The sequence below is a fragment of the Monodelphis domestica genome, chromosome 3, assembly GCF_027887165.1.
Source record: "Monodelphis domestica isolate mMonDom1 chromosome 3, mMonDom1.pri, whole genome shotgun sequence".
NCBI lineage: Eukaryota > Metazoa > Chordata > Mammalia > Didelphimorphia > Didelphidae > Monodelphis > Monodelphis domestica.
In genome coordinates this window covers 214,226,392-214,240,900 of record NC_077229.1, presented here as the reverse complement: position 1 = coordinate 214,240,900, position 14,509 = coordinate 214,226,392, and the positions used below count along the sequence as shown (strand labels likewise).

At 33.0% G+C, this 14,509-nt stretch overlaps 1 protein-coding gene across 3 annotated transcripts in view; it reads left to right on the top strand.

Annotated features, from left to right (window-relative positions):
* The window catches only part of TPMT (thiopurine S-methyltransferase), a 34,295-nt gene extending 22,658 nt beyond the window's left edge, over positions 1-11,637 (top strand). For all 3 annotated transcript variants that reach the window (XM_001376208.4, XM_007487896.2, XM_007487895.2), the window contains 3 exons: positions 8,786-8,871; positions 10,427-10,471; positions 11,109-11,637. In XM_001376208.4, the coding sequence (XP_001376245.1) occupies positions 8,786-8,871; positions 10,427-10,471; positions 11,109-11,221 (244 nt within the window). In that variant the 3' untranslated portion in view covers positions 11,222-11,637. The remainder of the gene's footprint in view (positions 1-8,785; positions 8,872-10,426; positions 10,472-11,108) is intronic.
* The last annotated feature ends 2,872 nt before the right edge of the window (positions 11,638-14,509 follow it).

Genomic DNA, 14,509 nt, shown 5'->3' with positions numbered 1-14,509 from the left:
TGTGTTATTTTGTAGTGAATCCTTACCAAATCTTTAAAGTCACCTCCTCTGCTACTGTCTTCTGTCTTCATGCTGTTACTATGTAATGTTTGTTTGCAACTCTAGTGAAAGTGTGTAATGTTAGAATGGCGCAAAAATCTTATAGTTCATGTCCATAATCAGTCTGTGTTCCTCTTCTCTGTGTTGATTTTTTCTGCAATGTCTTTGTTATAGTACAATTGTCCTTTCCACTGTCATCTTCTCTGTTTCTTCTCTGTTGACTTCTCCTTTGTCTTGATCTCTGTCTCCATTTTCTTCTTCTTCTTGGATAACTTCTTCTTCTTTTGTCTTTTTGACTGCAGCTGTGTTGTCTGATGTAATCTCTTCTGCTGCTGTTGCTTTTTTCAAATGTGAGCAATGCAGCCATGATTCTTTTTCTAATACACGAATAGCTGAAGGTGGTGTCAAAATAACATGGAAAGGCCCTACCCGTAACGATTGTGTTACGCTAGTTCTATTAAAGTTTTTTTTATATAAACTGAATCCCCAGCTTTTATCAAATGGAGTGCATAATCTAACAGACCCCCTTGAGTTAAAATTCCCATTTCCTGTAATTCTCTAGTTCTGTTTTGTAATTATGTGATGTATTCAGTAAGTGCAAAATCTCCTCCAAGCATAGTTATATAAGCTGTCTTAAAACTTTTTGCCTGCAACGGTGAATGTCCAAATAACATTTCATATGGTGAGATATGCACAGCTCCTCTTGGTCTAGTGCCCAGATAGAATAGTGCTAGAGACAAAATCTCTGGCCACTTCAAATGAGTTTCTGTGCATAATTTCCCAACCATACTTTTGATTTCTCTGTTTTAATTCAGAGCAACAATGAAGCACAGAGGTAAGTTATATTGAAATAAGTGTGTTATAGCATAAATATTGTTTTGTTTTTATTTCATTACTTTTCCCCCTTCCTTTTATCCCCAATCTCCCATTAAGCATATTTTTTTAGAAATAAAAAATAAGGCCACCAATAGATAGCTTCGTAGTTAGACAATTCCATTAAAATAAATTCCCAAATTGACCATATCCAAAAATGTATGTCTCTTTCTGTACCTCCCCATCTCTAAGTGAATGGCATATTTCATTTTCATTCTTTTGGATTCATGATTTTTCATTATGTTGATCAGAATTCTAAAGTCTTTTAATAATAATAATATTGTATCTTGTTATCATTGTATAAATTGTTCTTCAAGTTCTGCTCATTCTGGTCTGCATCAGTTCATAGGTTTTTATAGTTTTCTCTGAACTGTTCATTGTGTCATTCCTTATGACACAATAATATTACATTACATTCACAATCCATTATTTATTTAGCTGTTCTCCAATAGCAGGTAACTCCTTTAGTTTCCAGTTTTAGACAGCCATAAAAAAGAGTTGCCATAGATATTTTTATACACATAACTTCTTTTCCTCTTTGATCTATGTGGGGTATAAACCTAGTCGTTCTATACTTGAGTCAAAGGTTATCCACAATTTAGTACCTTTGGGGGCATAATTCCAAATTGCTTTCCAGAATGAGCAGCTAATTCACAGATTTCACCAATAGCATACTGCTATATCTATTTTATTACAGTCCTTTCAACATTTATCCTTCTCTTTTGTCCTCTTGCCTATCTGATAGGTATAAAGTAGAATCTCATAATTGTTTTATTCTCATTTCTCTAATTATTAGTGACTTTTAACATTTTCATAAGATTGTATCTAGCTTTGCAAATATTACTTTGGTAATTTGATATGGCACTAAATAAATAAATACATTTCAAGTAGTATTGCCATTTTCATTATATTGGCTTGACCTACCTATGAGGAATTAATGTTTCTCCATTTATTTTTACTCTGTTTTATAGTTGGATTCATATAGCCCTTTGGTGAATTGGTATAGTAGATATACTCCCAAATATTTTATAACTTCTATAATTATTTTAAATGGATTAATTATTACTACTGGGATTTTTTGGCAGTATACAGTGTTACAGTGGCAGTATACAGAGCACCTCAAGTCATGAGCAATTTGAGATGCGAGTAATCGTGAGTGGGTTTTTGCTTTAAGTTACAAGTGCATATTTGAATCATGAGCTTCCACCACCCATCACTAGATAGCCTGCCAAATGTTTGGTTTCACAAGTTACATGAGGCTGTCTTGTTTAGTTCAATGTTTATCTGGTCATGTGAGCATCTGTATTGAATTGCTTTTGCTTTCTTCTTCTTCCTCTTCTCTTTTTTGGGCAAATTTCTTCACTTTTAATCATGAGTCCTAATGATGGAGGAATTGAAGGAGTTACAACAGCAGCAACATACAGAGGTTTTGCAAGAAATTAGTGGGGAGGAGTCCAAAGTGGATGGGGTAATTAGTAAAAGTGAGATATTAAGGAAATATTGAGAATTTGGGAAAAATTTAAAAAGTTATTGAAAAGACACCCAGAAAAAGTCATGTGTTGGAGCTGTGTAATGACACTTGATTCATACATTATAGAAATGTTCTGAAATAGAGGAAAAAAGAAACTTCCATGGAAAGGTTTTTGTTGAAATGTCTTCTAAGTGAAATTAAGGAAAGTGTGGCAAAACAGCCAAAATTAAGTGAATAAGATGATGATAATTAAATAATGTAAAAAAATAGCAATTAAGTTTAGCAATAAAGTTACATATCATAAGTAATGTGTAAGGTCAATTTTGCATACATGTGTAGAGTGTAAGTTATATTAAGCGATAGTGCACGAAATGAAAACTTTCTCCACCAGTATCTTTGCCTGACCTTGAAGGTAAATAACATTTCATAAGCAAGTTTATTTCTTTACATTCTTTATTATTATCTACAAATATATTTATTTGTTATTTCATAAAGTACATTTTTGTATTCAAAAGCATATAAAACAAAAAATTCATGTTTTGGGGAGGAACAGACTAATTGCATTTCCATTCACTTAAATGGGGAAATTGGACAAACAAGCAAATTGAGTTATGAGCTTGGCCATGGAATGAATTAAACTTGTGTGTCAAAGTACCACTGTACTTAAATGTTGCTGACTTACTTGGATTTCTCTCATATCCTATAACTTCTGTTGAATTTCTTTCCATTTTTTTCAAGTCTACTTCAAGTGCCATCGCCTCTAAGAATCTACCCTTGATCACCTCCAGTTCAATAATGATCATTCCCCATCTTAAAAAAAAAAAAAAACCCTTGCATTCTGTTTTAGAGTCACTATTAAGTATTTGTTCAAAGGCAGAAGAGCAGTAAGGACTAGGCAATTGAGGTTAAGTGACTTGCACAGGATCATACAGCTAGGAAGTATCCGAGACCTGTCTCATTATCCTAACTCCAGACCTGGCTTTCTAGCTATTGAGTCACCTCACCATTACTGCCTCTTCCCATTGGATCTTAAATAACACTCTGCAACTCTCCTAAGCACTTATGTACCATTTTGTTTAGTAGTTATTTGTGTATGTAAGTTCTGGAAGGGTTAGATGATATCTTCTCTAATCTTTGTATTTTACCCAGTGCTTAGGACAATGTTCTTGCATACCATATATATTTAATAAATGTTTATTAAAAGTGAGTATGGTGTCTTTGGAGAAAGTACAGAGGGCCATGGAGGCCAAGTGGAAATGAGGACAAAGTAACTAGCTCCTTTCAACTACCTTTTCTTCTTTCAGTAAACCTAGATAATGACTAAGGAAACACTTGCATTTCGAGGGGTCTGTGGTTCTATTTATTGTGCTATTATAAAGAATGAGGAAGCCCTTTTCTTAAGTTTTTATTTGAAAGTTAAAATTCTATTCTACAGATTATGCTTTCATCATATACCCCCTTCTTTATCTCTTAGGCCAGCCCCTATTGCCTCTTTGCAAACTTTTTCCCCACACCCTCCAGAAAAGCTAAACTCTAAAAGCATTCTTGTAAATTCTTGATAGAAGTATTGCTTCAAGTCTAGTATTAAGAAAGCTGATAGCTACCAGGTCCCTGCCTTCTCCAGCCCTTACTTCATATGACTGCTTAAATTATTTTCCCAAGGCAAAGATCTGGCCTGGCTTTCCTCTACAATAAAATACATCTCACCATGGTATTAAAACCTACCATTTAGGACCATTCTGTCTTTGCAGTTTATTTGAATTTAGTTCAGTGAACATTTATTGAACATCTGCTGTGTGTAAGGCACAAGGCAGACAGTAGTAAAAATGGGTAGACAGAGGTTTAAAAAAAGGGAGGTTAAAAAAAGGGAGGTAAACAAAGGTAAAAATGAAAAACACTTTCTGGCCACTAGATGCTTACATGCTTCAGTGGATATAACATATAAACAGATAAGTAAAATTACAAAATAATTTGCAGAAAAAAAGAATGCTAACAGGAAGATCAGTAAATGCCCCCCAAAGGAAATAGTACATATGCCTTCGAGGAAATTAGAGGATTCTAAGAAGTGGAAATGAAGAGGGATTACACTCTAGAAATTATGGATAGCCTTCTGCTTGAAGGGATCAAGAGGGGATATAAACAATATCTAGGCTGGTTTGGCTAGAATAAAGAGGGTATAAAGAGGAGTGATGTGAAATAAATCTGGAAAAGTAGTCTGGAGCCAAATTATAAAGGGCATTAAGTAGCACACTGAGGATCAAATGAAATAATATCTATTAAAAATGTTTAGCACAGTGCCTGGCAAAATATAGACACTCTATAAATGTTTATTCCCTTCCCTTTTATCCTAGAGACAACAGGAGCCACTAAAGATTCTTGAGCAGAAGAGTGAAATTGTCAGACTTTTGCTTTACTACAATTATTTTGATAGCTATATGCAAAGATTGATTAGTGAAAAGACAGGCTAATATGAGATCGGTTAGGAAATTTAGTAATCTAGATGGGATGTGACAAGTATCTGAACTAGTAGAAGGGCTTATTGAATGGAGAAAAGGGAATAGATATGTGAGATTATTTAGCCATCTCACCTCAGTGTTAAATCTCTGTTTCTGAAATGCCTTCCCTCCTAATAACTACCTCTCAAAATTTTTATTTTCCTTCAGAGTTCCTAGTCAAAGCCATTCCCGAACCAAATATCAATAACAAATTAGATCAAGGAACATGCCTATCAGGTTTATGGATAGGAAAAGAAATTTTAAATTAATAAACAAGAGATAGAAAGTATTGTGAGATGTGAAATTAATACTTTTGATTACATTAAAAAGGGTTTGTACAAGTAAAACGAATGTAGCCAAGATTAGAAGAAAAGCAGAAGATGGGGGAAGGAAGGAGTTTATACACAATTTCTCAGAATGATATCTAAAACATAGAGAGAACTTTGTCAGTTTTATAAGAATATGAACCTAACAGCCCAGTCCACCACCAATTGTCGTCACTAATCTCAAATTTCATTATATCCACATTTTATTCCTTATCCTAAGCCCTTGAGAGCTAGGTTTTTTGCCTAGTGCCCTGCACATTTCTTCATTCATAGTAGATACATGAGAACTTTGACTTTGATGAAGTATGGCTGACCATAATTCTAAAGGTCCTTTAATGAAGCATGTTATGTGGAGAGGTAGAGAAATCATGGTAGAGAATAAACCAATTTATTTCAGGCATGGATAATGAGAGAATTTCTTTGGCTTGACTCTGTATACTTTTCACAAGGGTTTTGTTTTTTTTCTTTCAGTGATGGAAATGAGGAGTAAAAGGGAGAGAAAATCAATTTTGGTAACTGAAACAAGTAAAATTTCATTAAAAAAATACAGATAGGTGCTTAATAAATGTTTGAATCAAAATGAATCCAATCAAATCTATTTTCTGAGTACATTTCTGTTTGGATATGTGTGTGTATGCAAGTATTAGCCTGTTTTCCATTGTGACTCATGCTAGTAGCATATGGCCATTAAGCCTTCCTCTCCCAGACTTCTCTTGAGTTCTATGATGCTGATCTGATTCTTTTTAAAAGTTATTTTGTTTTTTCCAAATTACATGTAGATAGAATTCTAATAATCTTTTATATTTTCCCAATCCATGTTCTTTTACTCCCTTCCACTCCTTCCCCCTCTCCAAGATAGGAAGTATATGGCATGAGGTGTTAGTCTATACTTAGTTCCTGCCATACTGTTTTCCAGTTTTCCCAGTAGTTTTCATCAAATAGTTCTTCCAAAAATTTTGATCTTCAGTTATTTTCCTTCTTTTTTTGCATTAATTCCCTTGATATCCTTAGTCTTTTGTTCTAACAGATGAATTTTATTATATCTTCCAGCTCTGTGAAATGTTTGGGTAGTTTGGTATGGCACTGAATATTTAAATTAATTTAGGTAGAATTATCATTATATTGTCTCAGCTTATCTATGAGCAATTGGTTTTCCAATTATTTAGATGTCAGAAGGAGAAATTGTAAATAAACTCCCAAGGTAGGGGTGGAGAGAGGAGGAAACAAGGCCAAGTACACATACAAGTGAATTCTATTCAACATTTAAAGAACAACTAGACTTCATATTACACAAATTATTTACAAAAATGAAAATAGAAACACATTACCAAATATCTGATACCTAATTAATAAGATATGAAGCAATGAGAGAATAGCAGAATCACTATAGCAGAGTACACATCATTACATCCCCACCATTTTTTCACATTATGGAGTCTGATGTTTGATGAAGGATAGGATATTCCCTAGTTTTACCCCTGATCATTACATTAATAAAGCTTTTTATTCATATGAATTATTTGATGCTTCCTAAGTGAAGCCTTTCCCTCAATTGTGACTTTGATATTTTATCCATGATGAATTCTCAAATGTCCATTAATGTGTTCTGTATATATGAAAGCTTTTCCACATACATTCTACTCAAAAGAGTTTCTCTCTAATGTGAATTATCTGGTGTTGATTACGGCTTTCCCACATTCCTTACATTTGAAAGGTTTTTCTCCAGTATGAATTCTCTGGTGTACATTAAGGTTTCCCCTTTGGATGAAAGTTTTTCCACAATCATTACATGCAAAATGTTTCTCTCCAGTATTACTTTTGTGATGCTGAGTAAGGTATTAGACATTTCAGAAGGCTTTCCAAATTGAGGGATTGTTTAATTTCATTTTCTGAGATGGGGTTGTTTAAGTAATTCCTTTTCCTCTTTTGTTAATCTGGGCAATTTAGTTTTTTAAAATATCCATGTTTGCCATAGATTGACAGATTTATTGGCCTATAATAGGGCAAAATAATTCCTGGTAATTGCTTTAATTTCTCCTTCATTGGTTATGAATTCCCTCTTTTACTTTTCATACTGATAATTTTATTTTCTTCTTCCTTTTTTTGATCAAATTAACCAATGGTTGGGACAGATAGGTGGCTCAGTGGATTGAAAACCATGCCTAGAGAGGGAGGTCCTAGGTTCCAATTTGACTTCATACACTTCCTAGCTGTGTAACCCTGGGTAAGTCACTTAACCCCCATTGCCTAGCCCTTACTGCTCTTCTATCTTAGAACCAATACACAGTATTGATTCAAAGATGGAAAGTAAGGGTTTTAAAGAAGAAGAAGACTTTTCATTTCCTACATACCTGATATACCTGGGATGATCCCCTCCCACCATTCATTAAATGCTACCATGCTGCATCCCTGAAGAATGAGTGTTAAGCATGGGTCCTAGGGGCAAAGTCTTCCTATAGAAATAGGTATTGTGTGATAATACATGTATAACCCAGTGGAAATGCTTGTTAGCTCTGGGAGGGGGAAGGGGAAAAAGGAAGGGAAAGAACATGAATCATGTAACCATGGAAAATACTCTAATAAAAAAATTAGCCAATGGTTTATTTTGTCAGGGTTTTTAAAAAATATATAGCTAGTTCCTTGTGTTATTTATTAGTTCACTAGGCTTCTTTCAATTTTATTAATTTCTCCTTTGATTTTCAGGATTTTCAATTTGGTGTTTAATATGGTGCTTTTAATTTGTTTTTTTCTAGTTTTGTTTTTTAGTTATATGCTTAATTCATTGATCTTCTCTTTCTCTATTTTATATGATGTAAATGTTTAGAAATATAAAATTTCCCATAATATGGCTTTGGTTGTATCCTGAAAATTTTAGTATATTGTCTCCATATTGTCATTCTCTTTAATGAAATTATGGATTGTGTCTCATTTGTTCTTTGATCCATTCATTCTTTAGGATAAGTTTATCTAGTTTCTAATTAATTTTTAGTCTCTTTTTCTTTAATCCTTTTTTGAGTATAATTTTTATAGCATGATAGCCTGAAAAGGACACATTTAATATTTCTGAGTTTCTACATTTGATTTTGAGGCTTTTTTGCCCTTTTATATGATCAATTTTTATGAAGGTACTGCTGAAAAAAAGATACATTCATTTCTATTTCCTTTGACACTGATCTGATTAGAACTACAAGTCTCCCTCCCAACAGGAAAGTTCTTTGTCCCCAAAAAGACTAGAAAGGTTTCTTTTAATCCTTTCTGGATAATAGTGCTTACTATTGAAATTTTTGCAAAAACTTAAATCTTTTACTGCTTGAGTCAAATTTTATTTTATAAAAAAATTGTTGAGTTTTTAATTTTCAGAAAGGTCTGTTCTTATTTTTTAGAGAATGAGGATTATACCACTTTTATCAAATCTCTAAATCTTCCTTCCTTAAATTCCTACAGTTCTTAGTCTCTACAATACACTTTAGCATTTAATGATATCCTGCCTCCTTACCTTTATAGCTACTGCACAAGGAAATATCTTAGCTTTTACTTTGCACAGAAAAATAATGTGTATTAACTTTTGTTTTCTTTTTTAGCTATGTCAAGTTAATGTTGTCTCTATTGGAAAAGGTTTTTCACTATCTCCTGGCTATTATCTCATATGATACAACAAAACATTCAGGTAAATATTTTTTTAGCTGTTACTAATAAGAAACTCATCAAATCCATGTTTTAGAGTTTATGAGTTAGTTCCTCACAAGAACTATATACAAGCATAATTTAACTGTAATAGAAATTAAAATTGAAAGAGGTGAATTACCTACAAAGAAAGTCATAGATACAGGTCTAGAATCCATACTTTTGCCTCCAGATTCTATGACCTTATTCTTTACAAATCTATTGCTCTTTAAAATAATGAGTTATACAGTTAATAAAGTGGCTTTTGCTACATTTATCTTATTAGAATCTTTGATGCAAGCTAAGATAATCCTAACTGGAAAGGTGAATAGATGCTTACGAGCAAGAATAGCAGTATAAAAACTATTAAATCGTACATACCTTTTGACTCAGCAATACCACTTCTGAACCTATATCCCAAAGAGATCAAAGAATAAAGAAAAGAATTTGTATGTCCTTTTTATTTATAGCAACTCTTTTTTGTGGTGGCAACAATTTGGAAACCATGGGGATACTCATAAATTAGGGAATGGATGAATAAGTAAGTTATGATACATGAATGTGATGGAATACATTGTGCTGTAAGAAATGATGAAGGAGATGATTTCAGGAAGATCTGGAAGAACCTCTAGATGAACTGATGCAAAATGAAGTGAGCAGAAAACAGGGGAATCAGTTTATACAGTAACAGCAATATTGTAAAGATAAACAATTTTGAAAGACTTAGAAACTGGTCAACACAATTTCCAACCACCATTCCAAGGACTCATCATGATATGTGCTATACCCCTTATCCCAAAGAAATGATGGATTCAGAATGCAAATTGAAGCATATTTTTTTCTATTTTTTTCTTGCCTTTAAAAAAAAAAACAAGGCTAATGTGGAATTTGTTTTACCACACTATACATATTTGTAATGGATTCCATTTTTCTTACCTTTTCAAGGTAGGGCAGTAGGAGGAAGAGAATTTGGAATTGAAAATAACATTGAACTTTTAAAATTTTGAAAAAAGAACATTATATACTTTGTATATATAAGTGACATTAAATAAGGTCTATTTTCCTTCAACTTATCTTTTTATTCAGTCTTGGCCATACCTTTTTCATTCTCATGGCAATGAGCAAACACAAATATTCACAACAAAATATTCCATGAATGTAGAAATGTATTTGTTGCTAGGAATGTTATGTGTGAAGGTAAAGATTTATTAGGTGTGTATAGGAGGAAGTAAACAAGAAATACCCCCAAGAACTATCAGAAATTCTGTGGAAGTTACTATACTCTGCCCTAACTGCAGATTCCCCATGCTCATTTTCCCCACCTTTAACAAACTAGGAATGACAGGATGCACTATGAACTTCCTTTCTTTGCTAATGAAATTCTATTCTTTGGAAGTAAGAGATATGGAGAAGGATGTATTCATTTGATTTCCTTGTATAGTCTCACATAGTTGAAAATGGGCTTTGTGTCTAATAAATGAGATGAAAAAATAGCTTGTTATTTTTAGAATTGGAAGAATTTTTTTTCACTGTATTTCTTTCATATATCTTTCTTTTAGGCCCGCCATTTTATGTTTCTGACAGTGAAATTAAAAGTTTGTTTGGTGAGTTACCAAATTACATTTATAGATTAAAAAATAAATAAACTCAACAATGAATTCCATTAGAATGTTGTTTATTGTCAGGATAATAACAGTGTCATGTTAAGTATTATAGCATTTTATTATAACATTAGTTATACTGTAATGTGATTCTTACAACATCCTATGAGGTAAGTAGTACAAGTTTTATTACCCTCAATTTATAGATGAGGCAACTGAGTCTCAGAGAGTTGCTATTTGTACTAAGTTATACAACTATTAAGTAATAATACAGTCCTTTCCCCAACTAGTCTATAATGCCTCTAAGAATCTAGAAATGTACATAATATGAAATCATAAAACTATTTCATTAAACATTTTTTTCTTAATATAGAATCACAATTAAGAAGATTTTGTCCCTAACAATTCCCCAATGTCATTGAGATGACTCTAGAAAAATATTATTTTTAAAAGATATTCAAAACATGATATTATAGGCAGATGAGATTTTTAAAAATAACTCCTCAATTACTAGACTGAGTAGGATCCCCGAGAGCAAGAACCATGTCTTTTTGTGTCAAGTTTCTTTCTGTTCTGAGTGTCCTGAATGAATGCTTCACCCCTCTCAATATTAAGCTTAAGTCCTTTCTTCTTGTTCCAGGATCAACATGTAATATCCAGTTTCTTGAGAAGGTTGATGCTTTAGAAGAAAGACTTAAAGAACGGGGATTTGAATATTTTTTTGAGATTTTATATCTCTTTACAGAAAAGTAAATGAAAATTAAAACTGCATAAGATTTGGTAACATATCCCAAATCTTAAATGTCTTTAATGTCTCCTTCGACTACTCAAAGTGATTTTGTGACGTAAAAATGTAATTAACATATTTGAAAATTTTTTCAATAACTCCAATTACATGCTACTTGTATCTATTAAAACATTTGTGTAACTTTTCCAAGAAGTTTGTAATGGGGCTTCCAATTTATTATGTTTCTGATGATTTTAATGTTGAAATAAAATATTTTAATTTAAGCAAAATTTGGAAATAAAAAAATTATTCTTGCTACTTTTGTGTATTCCCAATTCATGATCTTACACAATCTAGTTCAAGCAGTTTTATATTTTGACACATTTGATGTCTTTATTGCTTGTTGTAAATTTTCAAATAAAGTATCAATACTTCAGAAAAATTAAATTATTTTCTCTAAGTAATTGAAAAAGTATTAGATGTCATCATCACCTATACAATGCCATCACCTTACAGCTTTTTTCTTTTTTTTTAAACCCTTACCTGTGTATTGGCTCCAAGGCAGAAGAGTGGTAAGGGCTAGGCAATCGGGGTCAAGTGACTTGACCAGGGTCACACAGCTAGGAAGTGTCTGAAGCCAGATTTGAACCTAGGACCTCCCGTCTCTAGGGCTAGCTCTCAATCCACTGAGCTACCCAGCTGCCCCCACCTTACAGCCTTTTAACATTGTTTTCTCTATATTAGTTTATATAACTGAAATATTTATATCTTGTTACTATTTTATCTCCTATAAATGTATAGGGCATCAGAAAAGTGAGGAACTATTAGTTCATAATATTGTATATTTTATCAGAAGTAGACATTGCCCAAGACATGTTTGTTTAGTTCCTTCTTATAAGAGAAAGTTCATATGACCAAAAAAGAGATAGAGAACATTATAAGATATAAAATTGAATAATTTTGATTACATTAAATTAAAAAGCTTTTGTACAAACAAAACTAATGTAGCCAAGATTAAAAGGGAAACAATAAACAGGAAAAATCTTATAATAAATTTCTCTGATAAAGGCTTAATTTCTCAAATTTATAGTGAACTAAGTCAAATTAACAAGAAAGCAAGTCATTCCCCAACTTACAAATGGTCAAAGGATATGATCAAGCAGCTTTCAGATGAAGAAATCAAAATCATCATTAACCATATGAAAAAATGTTCTAAATTACTCTTGATTAGAGAAATACCAATTAAAATAATTCTGAGGTACCATCCCAGACCTATCAGATTGGTCAATATGACATTAAAGGAAAATGAGAAATGGGGGGGGGGGAGTGGCAAAATTGAGACACTAAAAATTGTTGGTGGAGTTGTGAATTAATACAACCATTCTGTAGGCCAATTTGGAACTATGCCCAAAGGACTATAAAACAGTGCATACCCTTTAACATTAATATCACTACTAAATTTGCTTCCCAAATAGACAATAAAAAGGGGGAAAGGACCTACTTATGCCAAAAATACTTATAGTAGCTCTTTTTTTATTTTTCATTATTTCTTTATTATTTTTTTATATTTTATTTGATCATTTCCAAGCATTATTCATTAAAGACATAGACCATTTTCTTTTCCTCCCCCCACCCCCCCATAGCCGACACGTAAATCCACTGGGCATTACATGTTTTCTTGATTTGAACCCATTGCTATGTTGATAATATTTGCATTAGAGTGTTCATTTAGAGTCTCTCCTCTGTCATGTCCCCTCAACCGCTGTATTCAGGCAGTTGCTTTTCCTTGGTGTTTCTACTCCCATAGTTTATCCTCTGCTTATGAATAGTGTTTTTTCTCCTAGATCCCTGCAAATTGTTCAGGGACATTACACCGCCACTAATGGAGAAGTCCATTACATTCGATTATACCACAGTGTATTAGTCTCTGTGTACAATGTTCTCCTGGTTCTGCTCCTCTTGCTCTGCATCACTTCCTGGAGGTTGTTCCAGTCTCCATGGAACTCCTCCACTTTATTATTCCTTTTAGCACAATAGTATTCCATCACCAACATATACCACAATTTGCTCAGCCATTCCCCAATTGATGGGCATCCCCTCGTTTTCCAGTTTTTGGCCACCACAAAGAGCGTAGCTATGAATATTTTTGTACAAGTCTTTTTGTCCATTATCTCTTTGGGGTACAGACCCAGCAGTGCTATGGCTGGATCAAAGGGTAGATATTCTTTTGTCGCCCTTTGGGCATAGTTCCAAATTGCCCTCCAGAATGGTTGGATCAGTTCACAACTCCACCAGCAATATAGTAGCTCTTTTTGTAGTAGCAAAGAATTGGAAATTGAAGAGATGCCCATCAGTTGGAGAATGGCTGGACAAATTGTGGTATGTGTTAGTGATGGAATACTATTGTGCTACAAGGAATGAAAAGCAAGATGATTTCAGAAAAATAGGGAAAGATTTGCATCAAATGATGCAGAGCAAAATACACAGAACTGTGAGAATATTGTACACAGTAATAGCAATATTATACAATGATCAAATGTGAAAACTTGGCTACTCTCAACAATGAATTGATCTGGGAAATTCCTGAAAGACTTATGACAGGAAAATCCACCTCCAGAGAAATAACTGTTGGAGTCGGATGGATGCGAATCAAAGCATACCCTCTTTCACATAAGTGTATTTATGGTTTTATTTGGGAGTTTTGGTTTTGTATCAATGTTCTCTTACAACAATGACCAATTTGGAAGTGTGTTTTGCATGATAATTAAAATAAAATAATTTTAATTGAAATTATTAATTAATTAATTTAGAGTATTTTCCATGGTTACATGATTCATGTTCTTTCCCTCCCCCCCATAGCTGATGCACAATTCCACTGGGTTTTACATGTATCAAAAAATTAAATTTTAAAAGAAAGTCAAAGAAGGTTCAATGAGGAACGAAGTTTAAATTCTATTTTTTTAAAGCATCAATAAAACTTTTTTTAAAAAACCTTACCCAAGGTCTCACATCCAGTATATGTCAAAGGAAAAATTAGAACTTGAAATCTTTTTGACTGTAGAGCCATCTCACTATCTGCTTCATGGTACTGCCTATCACTTTGCAAATAACAGATAGGTACTTAATAAATATTTGTTTAACTATTAAATTGGACACTTTTTCCCTATTTAAGGCAATCTAATTAATCATTCTTGATTTCTTTATGAAAGAAAACTTATGAAAGAGATGAGATCCTGGCCTAGTCCTGGAGAAACCCCTCTGCTACCTGTTTAAGCAAATAAGGAACCCTTTACAATCTTTTGTGCTCATCAGTA